This window comes from Mesocricetus auratus, unplaced genomic scaffold, assembly GCF_017639785.1.
Source record: "Mesocricetus auratus isolate SY011 unplaced genomic scaffold, BCM_Maur_2.0 Super-Scaffold_100006, whole genome shotgun sequence".
Taxonomy (NCBI): domain Eukaryota; kingdom Metazoa; phylum Chordata; class Mammalia; order Rodentia; family Cricetidae; genus Mesocricetus; species Mesocricetus auratus.
Window position 1 is genome coordinate 69,442,353 of NW_024429190.1, and position 14,666 is coordinate 69,457,018.

The 14,666-nt window shown below is 41.5% G+C and overlaps 1 protein-coding gene across 6 annotated transcripts in view; it reads right to left on the bottom strand.

Annotated features, from left to right (window-relative positions):
* Window positions 1–1,828: 1,828 nt before the first annotated feature.
* Ccdc158 (coiled-coil domain containing 158) overlaps window positions 1,829–14,666 on the bottom strand; it is a 54,416-nt gene continuing 41,578 nt past the window's right edge. For 2 of the 6 annotated variants that reach the window (XM_040747427.1, XM_021226037.2), the window contains exons 16-24: window positions 14,532–14,624; window positions 13,559–13,684; window positions 12,486–12,634; window positions 10,524–10,583; window positions 8,234–8,293; window positions 7,524–7,591; window positions 4,942–5,100; window positions 3,331–3,430; window positions 1,829–2,030 (exon numbers count right to left, since the gene is read on the bottom strand). In XM_040747427.1, the coding sequence (XP_040603361.1) occupies window positions 1,931–2,030; window positions 3,331–3,430; window positions 4,942–5,100; window positions 7,524–7,591; window positions 8,234–8,293; window positions 10,524–10,583; window positions 12,486–12,634; window positions 13,559–13,684; window positions 14,532–14,624 (915 nt within the window). In that variant the 3' untranslated portion in view covers window positions 1,829–1,930. Of the gene's footprint in view, window positions 2,031–3,330; window positions 3,439–4,941; window positions 5,101–7,523; window positions 7,592–8,233; window positions 8,294–10,523; window positions 10,584–12,485; window positions 12,635–13,558; window positions 13,685–14,531; window positions 14,625–14,666 lie in introns of all 6 variants that reach the window. The other 4 variants (XM_040747428.1, XM_021226038.2, XM_021226039.2 and 1 more) reach the window with 4 other exon arrangements.

The following is a 14,666-nucleotide window of genomic DNA, read 5'->3' on the forward strand; positions in this document are numbered from 1 at the left end:
GAATTCAGCATGCAAGTATTTAAAGATGAAGTCTTTCTGAGGCAGGATTTCTGGTAATCCAGGCTTGCCCAAAAATTCACTGTGTAACCAAGTATGCCCTTGAGACTGGTCCTCCTGCCTCAGCTTCCTCAAGTGCTGGGATTACAGGCATGTGCCACCACACCCTGTATGCAGTGCCAGACAAACACTCTACCCCTGAGCTCATCCCAGCTCTTGGTGGTTGTTTCGAGAGGGGATAGCCCAAACTGTCCTGGAACTTGATATATAGCTAAGGACGACCTTCAAGCCCTGATTGTCCTAAGTCCATCCGCCAGTTTATGTGTTAAAAAAGTACAATAGCTATTGGCAAAACAGTACTTAACTCTGGCTAAGATGGCCTTTGCTGACAAAAGTATGGACTCAACTCAAAGCAGCATCAGATGGCGCTCGGCAGGTGGCCTGCAAGCTCTGGGCTCACAGCTGTTTCGGGATGAAACCCATACACTGTGCTTATGTCTCATAATGAGGTCGGCAGAAGGTGCCGGCCATTACTTCACAACGCTCAATATTCCTGTGAAGTAAAGCAATTTAAACAAAAGTCTCTAGAATTCTATTGATAGTTACTGATGAAATAAAAGTTAATCTTTCATTAAAGCCAACTGACTTAAACAGATTGTGCTATTATACACATATTATTTATAATTACATATATGTCTCTTGACCATTGTCTGTGCTTAGAGTGATGACTGTCATTGGGAGGAGCACGAGACGAGGTTTCCCTGAGAGAGCGTGTCCGCCCTCTTAGCTGATGGCTGTGGAGTCAGGGCTCCTGCTGGCATCCATGTAAGACGGCAGGAACACCACACAGATTTCTTGTCCTTGTATCAGTCATCAGTAGGTCATCTGGGCAGCAGCTCCCTTCCTTGTAGAGCTCCCAGATCCCCTCTGCCCTGTGGTGTGGCCATCCTAAGGGCCCTCCCCGCCCTCTGCATCCAGTCTGTAGGAGGGAAATAACCTGAGGAAAACCCACAACTGCAGTATTAACACTCTGACCTGAAGTGTTCTCTGTTCGTGTTCTACTCCACCTGTGAGAACTGGTCAGATGACTACCCCCACAGGTGAGGGACAGGGGGCCACAACACAGACTCCAGCTAGCAGCTGTGTCCCTGTGACAACTGTGTACTAGGGAATGGAAGAATACATTTTTGGGGACAGTTAACCCCTGCCACATTGTCTCTAATATTATGGCACAAGTGAAACACTTATGTCTGTCCTCCTCATCTCATTATATTTGGTTTGCATACGAATACCCCCAATTTGTTAAAATTTAATTAAAGTAGACTATATTAGTTCAATCTAGAGCGTACCTATTCATTTGTCAAAGATTAACGAAGTATTGTCTTTTCTTTAGCTTTATGCAAGAGGAGAGATTTCTGAGAGTTTTGACTGGGGCCACCAAAGTTTTGTTGATTAGTGATATTGACAGAACAAACAATGAGCTCAAGGTCACCAAAGAAGGCTGCTGTTTGTCCAGAGTGCTGGAGTTTGTCCTTCTGTTCTTGCCACTGTACCCTTACACCACATGAACACTCTTTTTTTTTCTCCTCAGAATTTGTTTAAGCTTACACCACATGAAACACTCTTTTTTTCCTCCTCAGAATTTGTTTAAGCTGAAAAACAAAATGGCTCTACTATCTTAGAACCAGTAAAATAATTTAAGACAATTATACCAACATGCTAGATATTAGCATAAATTAATACATTATAATATATGAATACTTTTAAATCTAGCTGGTAGTGTTCCAAGTTTTACTGTGACAGGATTCAAGAAGCTTATTTCAAAACAGACTTTACAGGACAGGGTATCTTTTATTAAATTTTCACATAAAAAGAAAAAGTCCACAGGGCACTAATTATAAGAAACATCACAATTAATCGGGCGTGAGCCCTTTTAGGGAGCAGGCGAGCAATGTGTCATTTTAGTAACATTTTTTCCTGGTCTTTTACTTTCTGAATCCTCTTCTCTTGATTTCTGATCATTGAAGACATTGCTGAAAATGTCAATAAAGCAAAGTTAGATTGGAAAGTCAACTCGGGTTCTAAGCCTTCTCACGCTTGTCTTCAGGGATGAGCCTTTAGCGTTCGGATCAGACTCAGTCTGAGCCGGTGGTGTGGGATGGAAAACTTCAATGCAGTGCACATTTGTGAGGGCTGTTGTGGTGAGTAAACTTACAGCCTCCGTAAGCAGGATGAGGTAAAAGAAGCATACATACTGCAAGTGCCTCCGGAGGGTAGAAAGCCACCTGTCCTCGAATCTTGGGGGCAGAAGTCACTATTATAAAGAGTTTGGGAGAATTTCTCGGTATGGTTTTGGCTTTTGGTTGTGCTAGGATTGAACCCATGGCCTTGTACATACAAGGCAATGCCCTAGGACCAAGCTGTATCTACAGCCCTGAACTTTAAATTTTGATAAACTCTGTCCAAACCCTCCAAAACTATTTGTACAGAACTTCAAGAGCCATCCTACCAGACACTGCCTCTAGTCTAATTTACTGTTTCTATTAAACAAACGCCACACAACTTCTAATTAGATGACTCTAGGATGACATAAGTAGGATGAACTCAGAAATATAAATCAAAGTGTGGGTATAAGGTGGGCCAAAAAAAAAACAAAAAACAAAAAAAAAACCCCAAAAGCCTCCCTTCTTTTAAAAACAATTATATGGGCAGCACCAATTATATTTGGTAAGTTTTAAAAAAGGCACAAAGTTGGGTGGGTGGGAGAGGAAGGGGCGGATCTTAGGGAAAGAAATGTGATCAAAATAAACTATAAAATTCTTGAACTAATTTTTTTAAAGACTCAACCTAAAAATAAATGTGTTCTTACTGTTCAGGGGGGAGCTGGAGTTAACAGGATTCACTTGGATTTTACTCAATGTGCTGTGACCTCCGTGTGTTAGCGGATGTGGGCTTCAGCGTCGGGAGCAGTGGGGATCGAATCCCAGCACTACTGTCCTCTGTGACATAGGACTGGCTGTGCTGTGTGCTCGCATCCTGACAGTCACAGTTCCTACACTCCCATGCTGTTGTGAGGCCCATGAAGACAAGCAGTACTGAATCCAGAGCTGGTTAGTGAGTGCCTGCAGAGCCCTTTACTATTAATATGCTTACATTTATTGTGTTAATGTTCATTGGTAGAAAAATATTTGTGCGTGCCTGCGTGTTGTATATGTGTATATCTTTTTGTGATCCCCCCCCCCAATTCTGAAGACTGAACCCAGGGCTTTTGTTAGGTAGGCAAGCCATCTGTCACTGAGCTAAACCCCAGGTCTGGAGACCTCTCTACTGTACCTTGGTTCTTCAGCTGTAAATCTTCTACCAGGGTTTGCAGACTTTCCAGTCTGTTCTGCAGTTTTCGGCATGTTTTTCCTGTTGTTTCTAGTGACGGAGACTGTGAATCTATTAGAAAATTGCTTAGATGTGATATTAAAAGTCTATTCAATATTTCTTCTAGAAATCTTCAAATTATGTGTTAAGCAACTTTTCTTAAGAAAACTTGAAAATATTTTAAAATGAAAACAATTCCTGTTTAATACAGCAATACTCACATACTTGGTTTTGTTTTAAATCAAGTTGATTTACTATTATTCAACTATATAGTATTAAACAGGACTCAGAATACTTCAAGCTAGTGACACTTTGTACAGTTGTCATTTTTCACAGCAAACCTGAGTAATTCCTAACTGGGGCCTAGGGAGCAGGCTCTAACTCAGACCCTGGCACACTTTCCGTTGTCAGACTGTCACCTGAGTGGGAATGGTGTGTGTGTGGCGGGAAAGGCCGTATGGGTGCTGGTCCAGCATGGTGACCCTAGGATGGGTAGCAGTGGCTGATGGGCCCAGAGGCATGAAGACTGTCTTTAAGAAGTGCGTTTCCAAAACACTTGGTTAGCAAACAGAAGAGTTGAATTTTGATCTTAGCCCTGGACTAGGTGACTAATTTTAAAAACATTTTTGTTGACTTGTTTCCATTACCAAATATCCTTTTTGTTGTAATTATAGTATTAAAATAATTCTCTAAAAGATTTATAAGAGGATGAGAAACAACATCTTAAGAATATTTGAACAGAAATACTATATAATGATGCTTGGTGAGGATGTGAAGTGTGGGAGAAAATGTTACATCTCTGTGTGATGTTACAGGTGCTGCCCTCCTCCAGCGGTCACTCTATGTCCTGAATGAGATGACAAGAGAGAGCTTGGAAACAAAAGACAGAGGGTACAATGCACACAGCATAAACAATAAAGTAAACTCAAATGTGATTAGATTCTGATTTTTGTACTTTTTAGAATATGTATGTCCTAGGATATCAAAAGACTAAGAAATGTTTTGACAATGACACAACACCATGTGTGTCTTGTGCCTTATCAGTCAATGAGAATGATCCCACAGAATGTTGGACTGGTTTTGGTCACTGCTGTATAGAATGAGTAACATTTGAAGTCCAGTTCAACACACTTACATGTAATTCAGAATTCTAAGGCACTTACTACAAATCATTTTTTCATTTATTTTATGAAACAAAAGCTGAACTTAAAACTTTTGATGAGATTTTGTACAAGAATGTATAACAGACATCTGCACTTCAAAAGGTGTTGGCTGAAGGAGAGCTACATTTTAACTAAGCAAGAGTGGCAAGCTTCATCACTTAGACACTACATATCCTAAAAAATTAATAGAAAAAGTTCACTGTTCATGCCAAACAAGAGCAGAAACATACTTCTATACAATATCTAAGCTTTTAGAACCTTAATGCATGAGTGTGCATACATATTGACAAATTTAAAGACCACCTACTTAAAGCACCAACTGCAGGATGCATATGAGAGGGACGTGCAAATCTTGCAGCTCCCTGATGTAAGAAATCAATGAGTCCCATCAGCAATATCAGGTCATCCTTACCTTTTGTAGAGTCGGGTGAGTGAATAGTCTTGGAGGAGCGGTACTGTGATGTGGAGCCCACTGACTCTTCGGCAGAGCTGGTCAGGAGCGAGTGCACTGGAGACTTCTTAGGGGAAGAATTGAATGAACGGGAGGCTGAGATCTTCACAGATGGACTTGCTGAGATAGTATAAGGACCAGGGTAAAAGACAGAATTAGCTAAAGGTAGTGAAGTGCCCTTACAAAAAAGTCAAACGTCTCACAAGTAAACTCCTCCAATGAAGACAACAACTTGGAAAAGTTGTGTCCTAAAAAGGGTTGGACCCTATGTGATGGCTTACTATTCTTAGCCCACTAGACTGAGAGATCTAGAAAACGGGCAGAGGACATTTCTGGATTGTCTGTGAGGAAGTTTCCAGAGAAAAGAGGCATTTATGTCAGCAAACTGGATGGGGGAGACCCACCCTGTATGTAGGTAGCAGTGTCAGTGGATTAAGTCCAGCTGGAACAAAAAGTGGTTGGAAGCTCATCCGTGGGTACTAGCTTAATTCTTCACAGTGAGTTTGGTTTTGATACTGCTGTTGCCTGGAGACATCAGCATCCATCATCCTCACCCCTGACTCTCCAGCAAGCCTCAGCCTGAATCATTGCCCTCCAAGATTCTTAGCTAAGCACCTGCTTTCCCCTGCTATTAGCTTGCAGGTGGTCTTTGTAGAACTTCCCAGCTTCTGATCATGGAAGTTAATCACAGTTACATAAACTCTCTTATGGTTTTGTTCCTCTGGAGAACACTGGCTTTAGGAATGAGAACATGCAGGACCCTGAGATCCAGAGATCTCGATTCAAATCAGATCCACTGCTGATCTGATCAAACTGGTCTGGGATTGACAATACCCTTAGCTGTCTACAAAAACAAACACAATTCTGAGTCTCACCTAGCTGTAAAATCTGCCAGGAAGTGTCCTATGATAAAAACTAACTGGCTATGTAAGGAGACAAGATGACATGGTAGAAAACAAAATGCAACTAGTAGGTCATTGGTATACAGGAAGATAGACACAGTGGAGCTGTCAGTCAGGGACGTTCATAGATTCACACCAAGAGACTTTCAAACACCAGATGTGTTCTACTCCATAGACAAAAGAATGGTATATGGACAAGAACTGCTAAAATAAACAAGCAAACAAAAGGCAAAAAATATTACAGCTGTCAGTCAAGAGAGGAAAGGCATACTAAATTTAAATAGACATCAGTTAGGTTTACAGTTGACTTCTTAGTAGACAAAACGGAAACCCTAAGTAGGGGAAATTACCCACATTAAAAGTGAGGTAAAAAGCCAGGTGGTAGAGCACGCCTTTAATCCCAGAGGCAGGAGGATCTCTGAGTTCAAAGACAGCCTTGTCTACAGAGTGAGTTCCAGGACAGCCAGGGCTACACGGAGAAACCCTATGTCAAAACAAAACAAAACAAAAATGTGTGGTAAAAAAAACCCTGACCTGGAATTCTATATTTAAGTACTTCAAAATGAGGATGAAATAAATAATTTCAGGAACTGAGAAAATTTATCACTCTCAGATACATACTAAAAGCATTAAATAAAATTATATTATACACACACACACCTGCACACACATATATACACACACACAGTGCATATACAATGTTTGATTTAACTATATTAACACTTCCATAAATGAAGTCCTTCTCACATTATATTTTACTTTCCTCTATTTACATTACAACTGGTCAGATTTATAACCAAGTTTTAATCAAATAACTGTCATTTTCATTCTTTCCTAACTACTTCCTCTTCTGTAAGTTAAAGTTAACTCTCTTGCCTCTTTTCTAACTCCAACACACTCTGTACGTTTTCTTCCTCATGAAGTGTGCCTTCTGTAATTTGTTCCTTGGCTATGCTTTAAGTCACTCCCTAACACTTTTATTTCCCTTTCCCATTCTGAGTCTGGGCATTGACTTTTAAACAGTCTGTTCCTTCCATCTCTTTCTTTCAGAAGCTTGTTTTCATGGAAATCACTTTGTAATTCACTGGAAATGACTTGAAGAGCCTCGATTCTCCTTTTTTATTCCAGCCATTCGATAAACAATTATTTAACAGCTGTTCTGTGTCTGGAAGGCTCTAAATATCCGGGTGCATCAGGAAGCCAAAGACTGCAGGGCTTTATCTCCCAGGCTGAGCCATGGCTACAGTAACAACACCACATAGAAAGTTACCTGGTATGTTAGAGGATGGGGTGTAACACGGGAAAGGTAAGGGGAACTGGAAAGTGTAGGAAGGTGTTTTGAGTAAGTGATGAGAGTTAAGGGTTGCTGGGAAAGTGACATTTGAACACAATTTCAAAGAGGATGAGGTGGTTAGCAATGTTGGTGGCACTGTAGGTGCAAAAGCCCCAACGGGGAAAAGGACGGACAGCCTTGCAGGTTCAACTAAAGTTCTAACAGCTCAAGATGGGAAAAACAAACTGACGGAACAGGAGGGGTGGAGGAAGTGAGACCAGAGTTAATGGGGGATTAAACTCTGCTGTGGTGACATCGTCTTTATTCTCTTGGAGTGAGAACCTCTGCAGATTTCACTGGAAACTCACCTGTGGACGTGAATGTGAAGCAACTGGACGGATCTTCCAGGTCTCCTGCACGCAGTGTGACTGGTTCTCTGCAAACATAACATCAGTGTGTGGTTAATTCTGTCAGCTTGACTGACTGACAAACGGCAAAGTGCTGGCCGGGGTAGGGCGTCTGTGATGCTTGCAGAGATGGTTAGATCATGCAGGCTCTGAAGGGATGGTGTGGGGGGAGGACTACCAGCCTTGGGATGACACCACCAATAATGGACTGGGCCCTCCCCCATCAATCAAAAATTAAGAAAATGTTCCAAAGACTTCCCTACACCTGGATTTTATGGGAGCATTTTCTCAATTGAGGTTCCTTTCTCTCTGATGACTCTAGCTTGTGTCAAGTTGACATAAAACTAGCCAACACATTAACTATGATTTAAGCAGTTTGAGTATGTAATCATTTTCATACAAGTTTCATACAAAGATGGTTTAGATAGCTCCGTTTTTATGGATTATGAAAACAGAAAAGATTATAGATTTTTCTTTATGTGTTCTATAAACACACATTATAATCCCACACAACAGGAGGGTCAGGACCCAAATCTGTCTGCTCGGTGTTATATATTCCAAGGACATAGGACAGACGCACATGGTACGTTACAGAGCTCATGGTCTTCTCAGTCAGTGAACAGAACAAAAAGGACATTTTGTAACTTAGGGGCAGGGAAATCATTTCTCACCTGCTAAGAGTTTCACTGGACTTGCTGCCTTCAGTGGACTCTCTCAGGGAATTGTTACTTCTGTTGGCCAGAGAACAGGAGAAATTACAAATGTTATAAAATTGGGCATAGTGGCCTGGGCCTTTAATCCTAGCAATCAGAAGGCAGAGGCAGACTGGTCTCTGAATTTCAGGCCAGCCTGGTCTACACAGTGAGTTCCAGGACAACCAGGGCTGTCTTGAAAAAAAAAGTTAGAATGTTATTTTCTTATTAACATAATAAAATCTGCAAAAGAAATAGTTTATTCTTTAGTGGAGGTAAGTGCGGGAAATTGAACCCAGGGCTGTTGCAAGAACAAGCTACAACCTAAGCTCAATTTATTCTTAAACTGGTAGCTAGCTTCATGATAAAAACACATTTTCATTTGAGTACTGATTTGGGGCAGTTGCAGACTCAAAAGGGTGAGGTTGAAGCTTTCGCCTTTCTGGGTGGAGAACACAAAAAGTCAAAAGGAAGACAGCTGTGAGATGTTCCACAGGAAAAGGCGCTTGCCAAGCCCAAAACCTGAATTTGATGTCTGGAGTCCATATGGTGGAAGGAGAAATGGACTCCTTCCTGCAAGTTGTCCTGTAGGGAAAATCCTTTAAGAGGGGGAGTGAGCCCTTGGGAACTGAGAGTAGTCAGCTGGGGATTAAAGACAGCTTAGTACAGAGCTTGCCTCTCATGTACAAAGCTCTGGGCTTGATCCCCAGCACCATGTAAACCAGGAACATGGCCCAGGTTTGTAATACTAGAAATCAAGAGGTGAAGGCAAGAGGACCAGGAGTTCAAGGTTCAAGGTCACCCATTCTTAGTTGTACATGAGATCCTGCCTCAAGATTCAAACAAAAAAAAAAAAAAAAAGGAGGAAGAGGAGAGTCTGGTGAGATTAGACAGTACAGCAATACAGCAGTACAGGCTGTGTCAGGGTTATGGCTGTGATGAAACACCGCAACCAAAAGCAACTTGAAGGAAAGTGTTTTCCACATCACATTCATCACTGAAGAAAGTCAGGGCAGAAACTCTAGGTAGAGTCGGGAACTGAAGCAGAGGCCATGAAGGACTCCTGCTTACTGGCTTGCTCCTCATGGCTTGCTCAGCCTGCTTTCTTAAACACCTCAGGACCACTGGTCTAGGGATGGCAGTACTTCTGTGGGCTGAGCCCTCTGCATCAATTGTTCCTCTACACAGGCTTGCCCACAGGCCAGTTTTATGGTGGCATTTTCTCAGTTGTGGTTTCTCTTTCCAAACAACTCTGGCTTGTATCAGGTTGACTTAGGACTAGCTGGCAGAGTAGTGGCAGAAGTCAGAGACTTTTCAGTGCCAGGCTGAGGGGTCAGTGCTTGTTGTAGCAGGCAGTGAAGAGGGAAACAATAGGTTCTGTGTCTTCTCTAATAAGGGTTGTTATTGGACATTTTTTTCTGTTTTTGCTAACATTCTTCTCAGGAATTGTCCATTTTAGGGTTTTATAGAAGGTTGTAGGTTTTCTTCATGTTATCTTTTTATGATTTCATTTAGAATTCAGCTATTCAATTATTGATAGATATAGGATACATTGATGCTGTTATAACTTCCTTCTGGACCACATTTCAGAGTTACAAAAACCACTGTAAATACATGTAAATGTAGAGAAAGTCCTTTGGTATGGCATACCACACAGACAGTTCACATGGCTAAACATCAGCACTTTTGTCTGGATGCTGAATGTCCTCCTGAGTCCCATGAGTTAAGGGCTCTGTCCCCAGCATGGAGCTGCTGGAAGGCAGTGGGGTCTTCAGGAGGTGCCTTGTGGGCAGTTCTTAGGTCACTGTGGATGGGACCCCCAAGGGAACTGTGGCCCTGGCCCTCTTCTCTTTTGTTTCTCAGTAGAGAGGTGAACAGTCTGCCTCAATCGTCTTGCCATTTGCCATTGGATACCCTCAGCAGAGTCCCAAAGCTATGGATGAGCCTGACGGGGCTAGAACCTTCAGGATGTGTGGACATCAGCTTCTGCTCTTGTACGTTATCTCGGGCACTCTGCTATGTGACAGAAGGCTGGGGACCACAGTCAGCAAGGTGTAAAGCAAGCGAAAAAGGAAAGAAAGAAGAAAGGGCTTTTGGTTGGTTTCCAGACCCTTGAAGTCCTGTTTAGAGTTAAGCTATGTAACAGCTTTCCTTCTCTGAAGCCAATATGCACATCAAGTGCCATGGAAACTATTCAAACCGACCCCCAGATTACCAGGCCCTAGACAACATTCTTGGGCAGTGAATCCATTGAGTTCGATGCTCTCACCTGTGGCAGAGCTCTGACCTCAGGCTGGATTCTGTGATGCAGTCTCTCACCCTGTCATCTCTGTGGACAGACAAACTCAGTCAGTTACAGACACATGCACTTCTGCAGGCTTGGTCTGTTAGAAATAATCATTCACTTATGCTAAATTTTTATTTAAGTTACAGCTACATTTTAGGCAATATTTACCAGGAGCCAGCCAGTTCTAGATTCAGCTCAGACAATGCTTTCTTCCAGTGATTTGTTTGGGGGTTTTAATTTGTTGTTGTTATTAACAGGTTGGAGCTGTGTAGCCCTGGCTGACCTGGAACTCACTCCATTACCAGGCTGGCCTCAAACTGGCAGCAATGCTCCTGTCTCTGTGTCACAAGCACTAGGATCCCAGGCATGCAACAGACAAGGGCTTTCTTCCATGCATTCTTCAGCATTAGGCAGAAGTTAGACGTTAGTGACAAGGCCAATTGTAGGGTCATAGAAAATTAACCCAATTCTCACCAAATACATTTGCTTGATACAGTCCTGATACAGTTCAAGTCCACTAGGAACTACAGTGATGGAAACTGATTGGGGAAGCCATGGTAACCTGTAGACTCTACAGTGTAGAGTCACTAGTGCTTGGGTCAAGAGTTCTTCTAATTTTGTCTCTTAGTTTCATAAGAGGTAGGTCAGTCTGTGCTGAAATTTATTCGTGTGTCATAATGACCTAACAGCACTGTCCTGGCTTAAATGGCCAGAAAAATGGAAGTGCTCAGCTTGGCATGCCAGAGCCTGCTTGCTTGTAATCCACACTCTGGTTGTTGAGGCAGGAGGATCAAGAGTTCAAAGCCAGCCTGGAATATACGGTAAGACCCCGTTTCAAAAAAACAAACAAAAAAGCTAGGCATGGTAGTGCATACCTTTAAGATTAGCACTCTTTGACTCCTTGAGGCAGGCAGATAACTGTGAGTTTGAGGCCAGCCTGGTTTGCATAGGGAGTTCCAGGACAGCCAGGGCTACACAGTGATCCTGTCTCACCTGCCTCCCTTAATTGCCCCCCCGGAGAAAACAAAGTGTTCTTCAAGTCCAAGAATTCTTAGCTGGAATAGCCAAAGGTACATTCTGACATTTTGTGACTGATATAATGCAGTGTCATGATAGGTAATCAATATATTACTAATGTTTTACTGTTACTATTAACGATTAGATAAATCCAACTAACGTTGGCACTTGGATTAAATATACATCTCAGAACATCTTGAGGAACTAGAGATGAGTTATATATTTCTTCAGAAAAATTTACTTTCAGATATTTGCCATATAAACACTAATAACACAAAAATAAGATTAGTACCAACATAGATAAGACATTCTAAGTTAATCTAAATGACAATATGAGAGATTTGAAAAGCACACAGGAGTCTCACTGACCTCTGTAGATATGGGCAGGAGGGGCTGGTGAGCTCATCTGTTTTGATGAGACATCTTATTAGTTTGATATAAGCTGTTGTCATGAATAGCCAGAGACGGAGGCTTTTCTTATTAGCTTATTCCTTGAGTATTCTAGTCCTCAATGCTGTATAGGTCTAGCTTTGCAGTGGACTGTGTGCTGCACACAAATCAGCCTTTGGGGATTTGTTTATTCACTTGTAAAATGGGATAAGCAAACTTGGTCCCACCTTGTCACAGCTGGTGATGCAATACTCAGTATGATTATGGACACGCAATCTCTTGGGAACTATAAATCATTACAAATTAACATTGGCTAACGCTGTGTACTGGTCTCTTTCTGCACTGAATGTGTCTGTTGCCCCGTGGCCTCTTTGCTTAACCTCTCTACCTTTGCTTTTCCTGGTAACTTTACATTCTCTTCAAAGTTGTTTAACCCTGACCATCCAGACAAGGACAGGTGGATAACTTAGTGGTGACAAGCTCCTGAAAGGAGCTTTGGCATTAATTACAAGCATGCAGTCTCACACAGCCACCCACAATGCTCCGAGGGACGGTGTCCTTCCATCCTCCTCCGTCTTGCTCAGAGGCATGGCCGGTTCCTCATTGATCACACTTCTCAACTCTTGGAGAAGCTGCTTCAGGTCCCTAGTTGGGTCTTCCTTCAGTGTGTTGGTTTTCATAGAGTGCTGATGAAAACAATGCACAAAGACTTAGTTTTTCATGTCTGTACATTATATTCTCTTATAAAATTAATTCAGCTGCTAAACAGAAATTGTGGACTAGCAGAATAAATGATGGTTTATTTTGCAGTGCACAAGTCCATTTCAACTACTAGTCATTTAGACATCTTTTATCTACCTAGTACTTTCAATGGTTCTGATGATCCTGTTGCCATTCTAAATGCAGGACTCTTAAAAGTAAAAACATGATTGCTATAACTGACAGATGGAACAAGTCTTTTTCTTGTCTTCTCTTTCTTTGTTAAGGGTTAGAGCTAGATTCTGATTGTAAGGAATTCGTATGACTTCAGAGAAAGTCTGAATTTACATTGTCCATGTTTTTTCTTGTGTTTTGAAAGTATAAAAGTATAAAAGTTAAACTAAGTGTTTTAGCATTAATAAAATATTAACCCTAACCCTAACCGTAACCGTAACCCTAACCCTAACCCCCTAACCCTAACCCTAACTCTCATTAGGAAATTACACAAAGCCAACAGTTTTTGTCTTGGTGAAGTATTAAATATGTTGCTAGGCTGCACTTAGCATATGATATGCCATTTATTTATTATCTGTGTTGCTTTGTTATATGAAACATGCTTATGCTGGGACTAACTGAAGAACTAAATATAATGCAATGAAATAATTTACTTTAATATTTTTGTTATCATTAATCCCAATGACAATTTTATTCTGTCTTTTTCAAGAAAATAACAGTGAAGAAGATATTTTTTTCATACGGACTCCATTGGATTCCTAGGAAATTATATATATCTAAATCTAGTCATTGAAAATGCTAACTATAAACATTATTTTCATAAGTAACTTTTTCCCAACTTAAGTCACTCCCATATTGTGTCATTCATTTAGTGGGTTACATGGCTGGTTACTGACATGAGACAGGAAGCTGGCCGTAGACTGGGAGGATGGGACATTGGAATGAGACCGAGTTACAGATGCCGGCTGCAGAAGACGAGGTTTCATGGAAGGATTAGAGGTGTAGCCAGGACCCTGCAGCTCCTGCAAACAATGCAGACGTGAACAAGATAACGCTAACTGCAGCCACAGAGAAGGGTGACATCAAGACTACTGTTCGACTTCACAGGCAAAACCTATTACTAAAACGTTAAAATACTGAGCAACTTGAAATATACTCTGAAAATGTACACATTGCAGTATAAAGACACTTTTTAAAGAAACATGTTTTGTCATGTAAATTATTGCATAAACAAGCCAAACACTGATCCTTTGGGTCTTTGGTTCACCTGACACCTGGTGAGGAAAACTTTCCTCAGGTATTCCTAAGGCAGGCACTTGTGGAACATTGTTTCACTTGCTTATTGTCAACTAAGACTAAAACATGATGTTTCCAGGTTATCCTAAATGAGAAGTATGTGTATAGTATGTAGCAATGCTTCTACAGACTTTACAAATGTAGCAGATGATGTGGAAAGGATATCAAATGTAAAATATGCATGAACTTGGGAGGTTGGCTCTGATGGTAGAGGGCTAGTTGTATAAGCATAGGGACTTTGACCCCAAGTACTCAGAATAAGGCCAGTGCAGTGGCGTGAGGCTGTAATCTCAATGCTGGGTGGTGGAGAGAGGTGGCTCCTGGGGCCTTGCTGGCCATCCAGCCTAACCTTGTGAGTTCCAGATTCAGTGAGAGACCCTGTGGAGAAGTGACTGAGGAAGAAACCTAACATTGGCCTCCACAGTGCTCATTTAAAAACCTATGAATATGTACACACACACACACACACACACGCATAGGCACACACACAGAAGCATACAAAGAAAATATCAAAGTGCATCAAGCATAGGCATTGCTTCTGCTTGAATTATATATAATGAAAACTACCCTTACCTTTACATCCAAGGTGTGCTGAAGTTTTAGACGCACAGACTCCTGTTCTTGGCGCTGTATTATATCTTGGCATTCTGCAAACTGCAAAGATGCCTACAATCAAGCAACCATAAGTGATTTATCCTCCATTCTGTA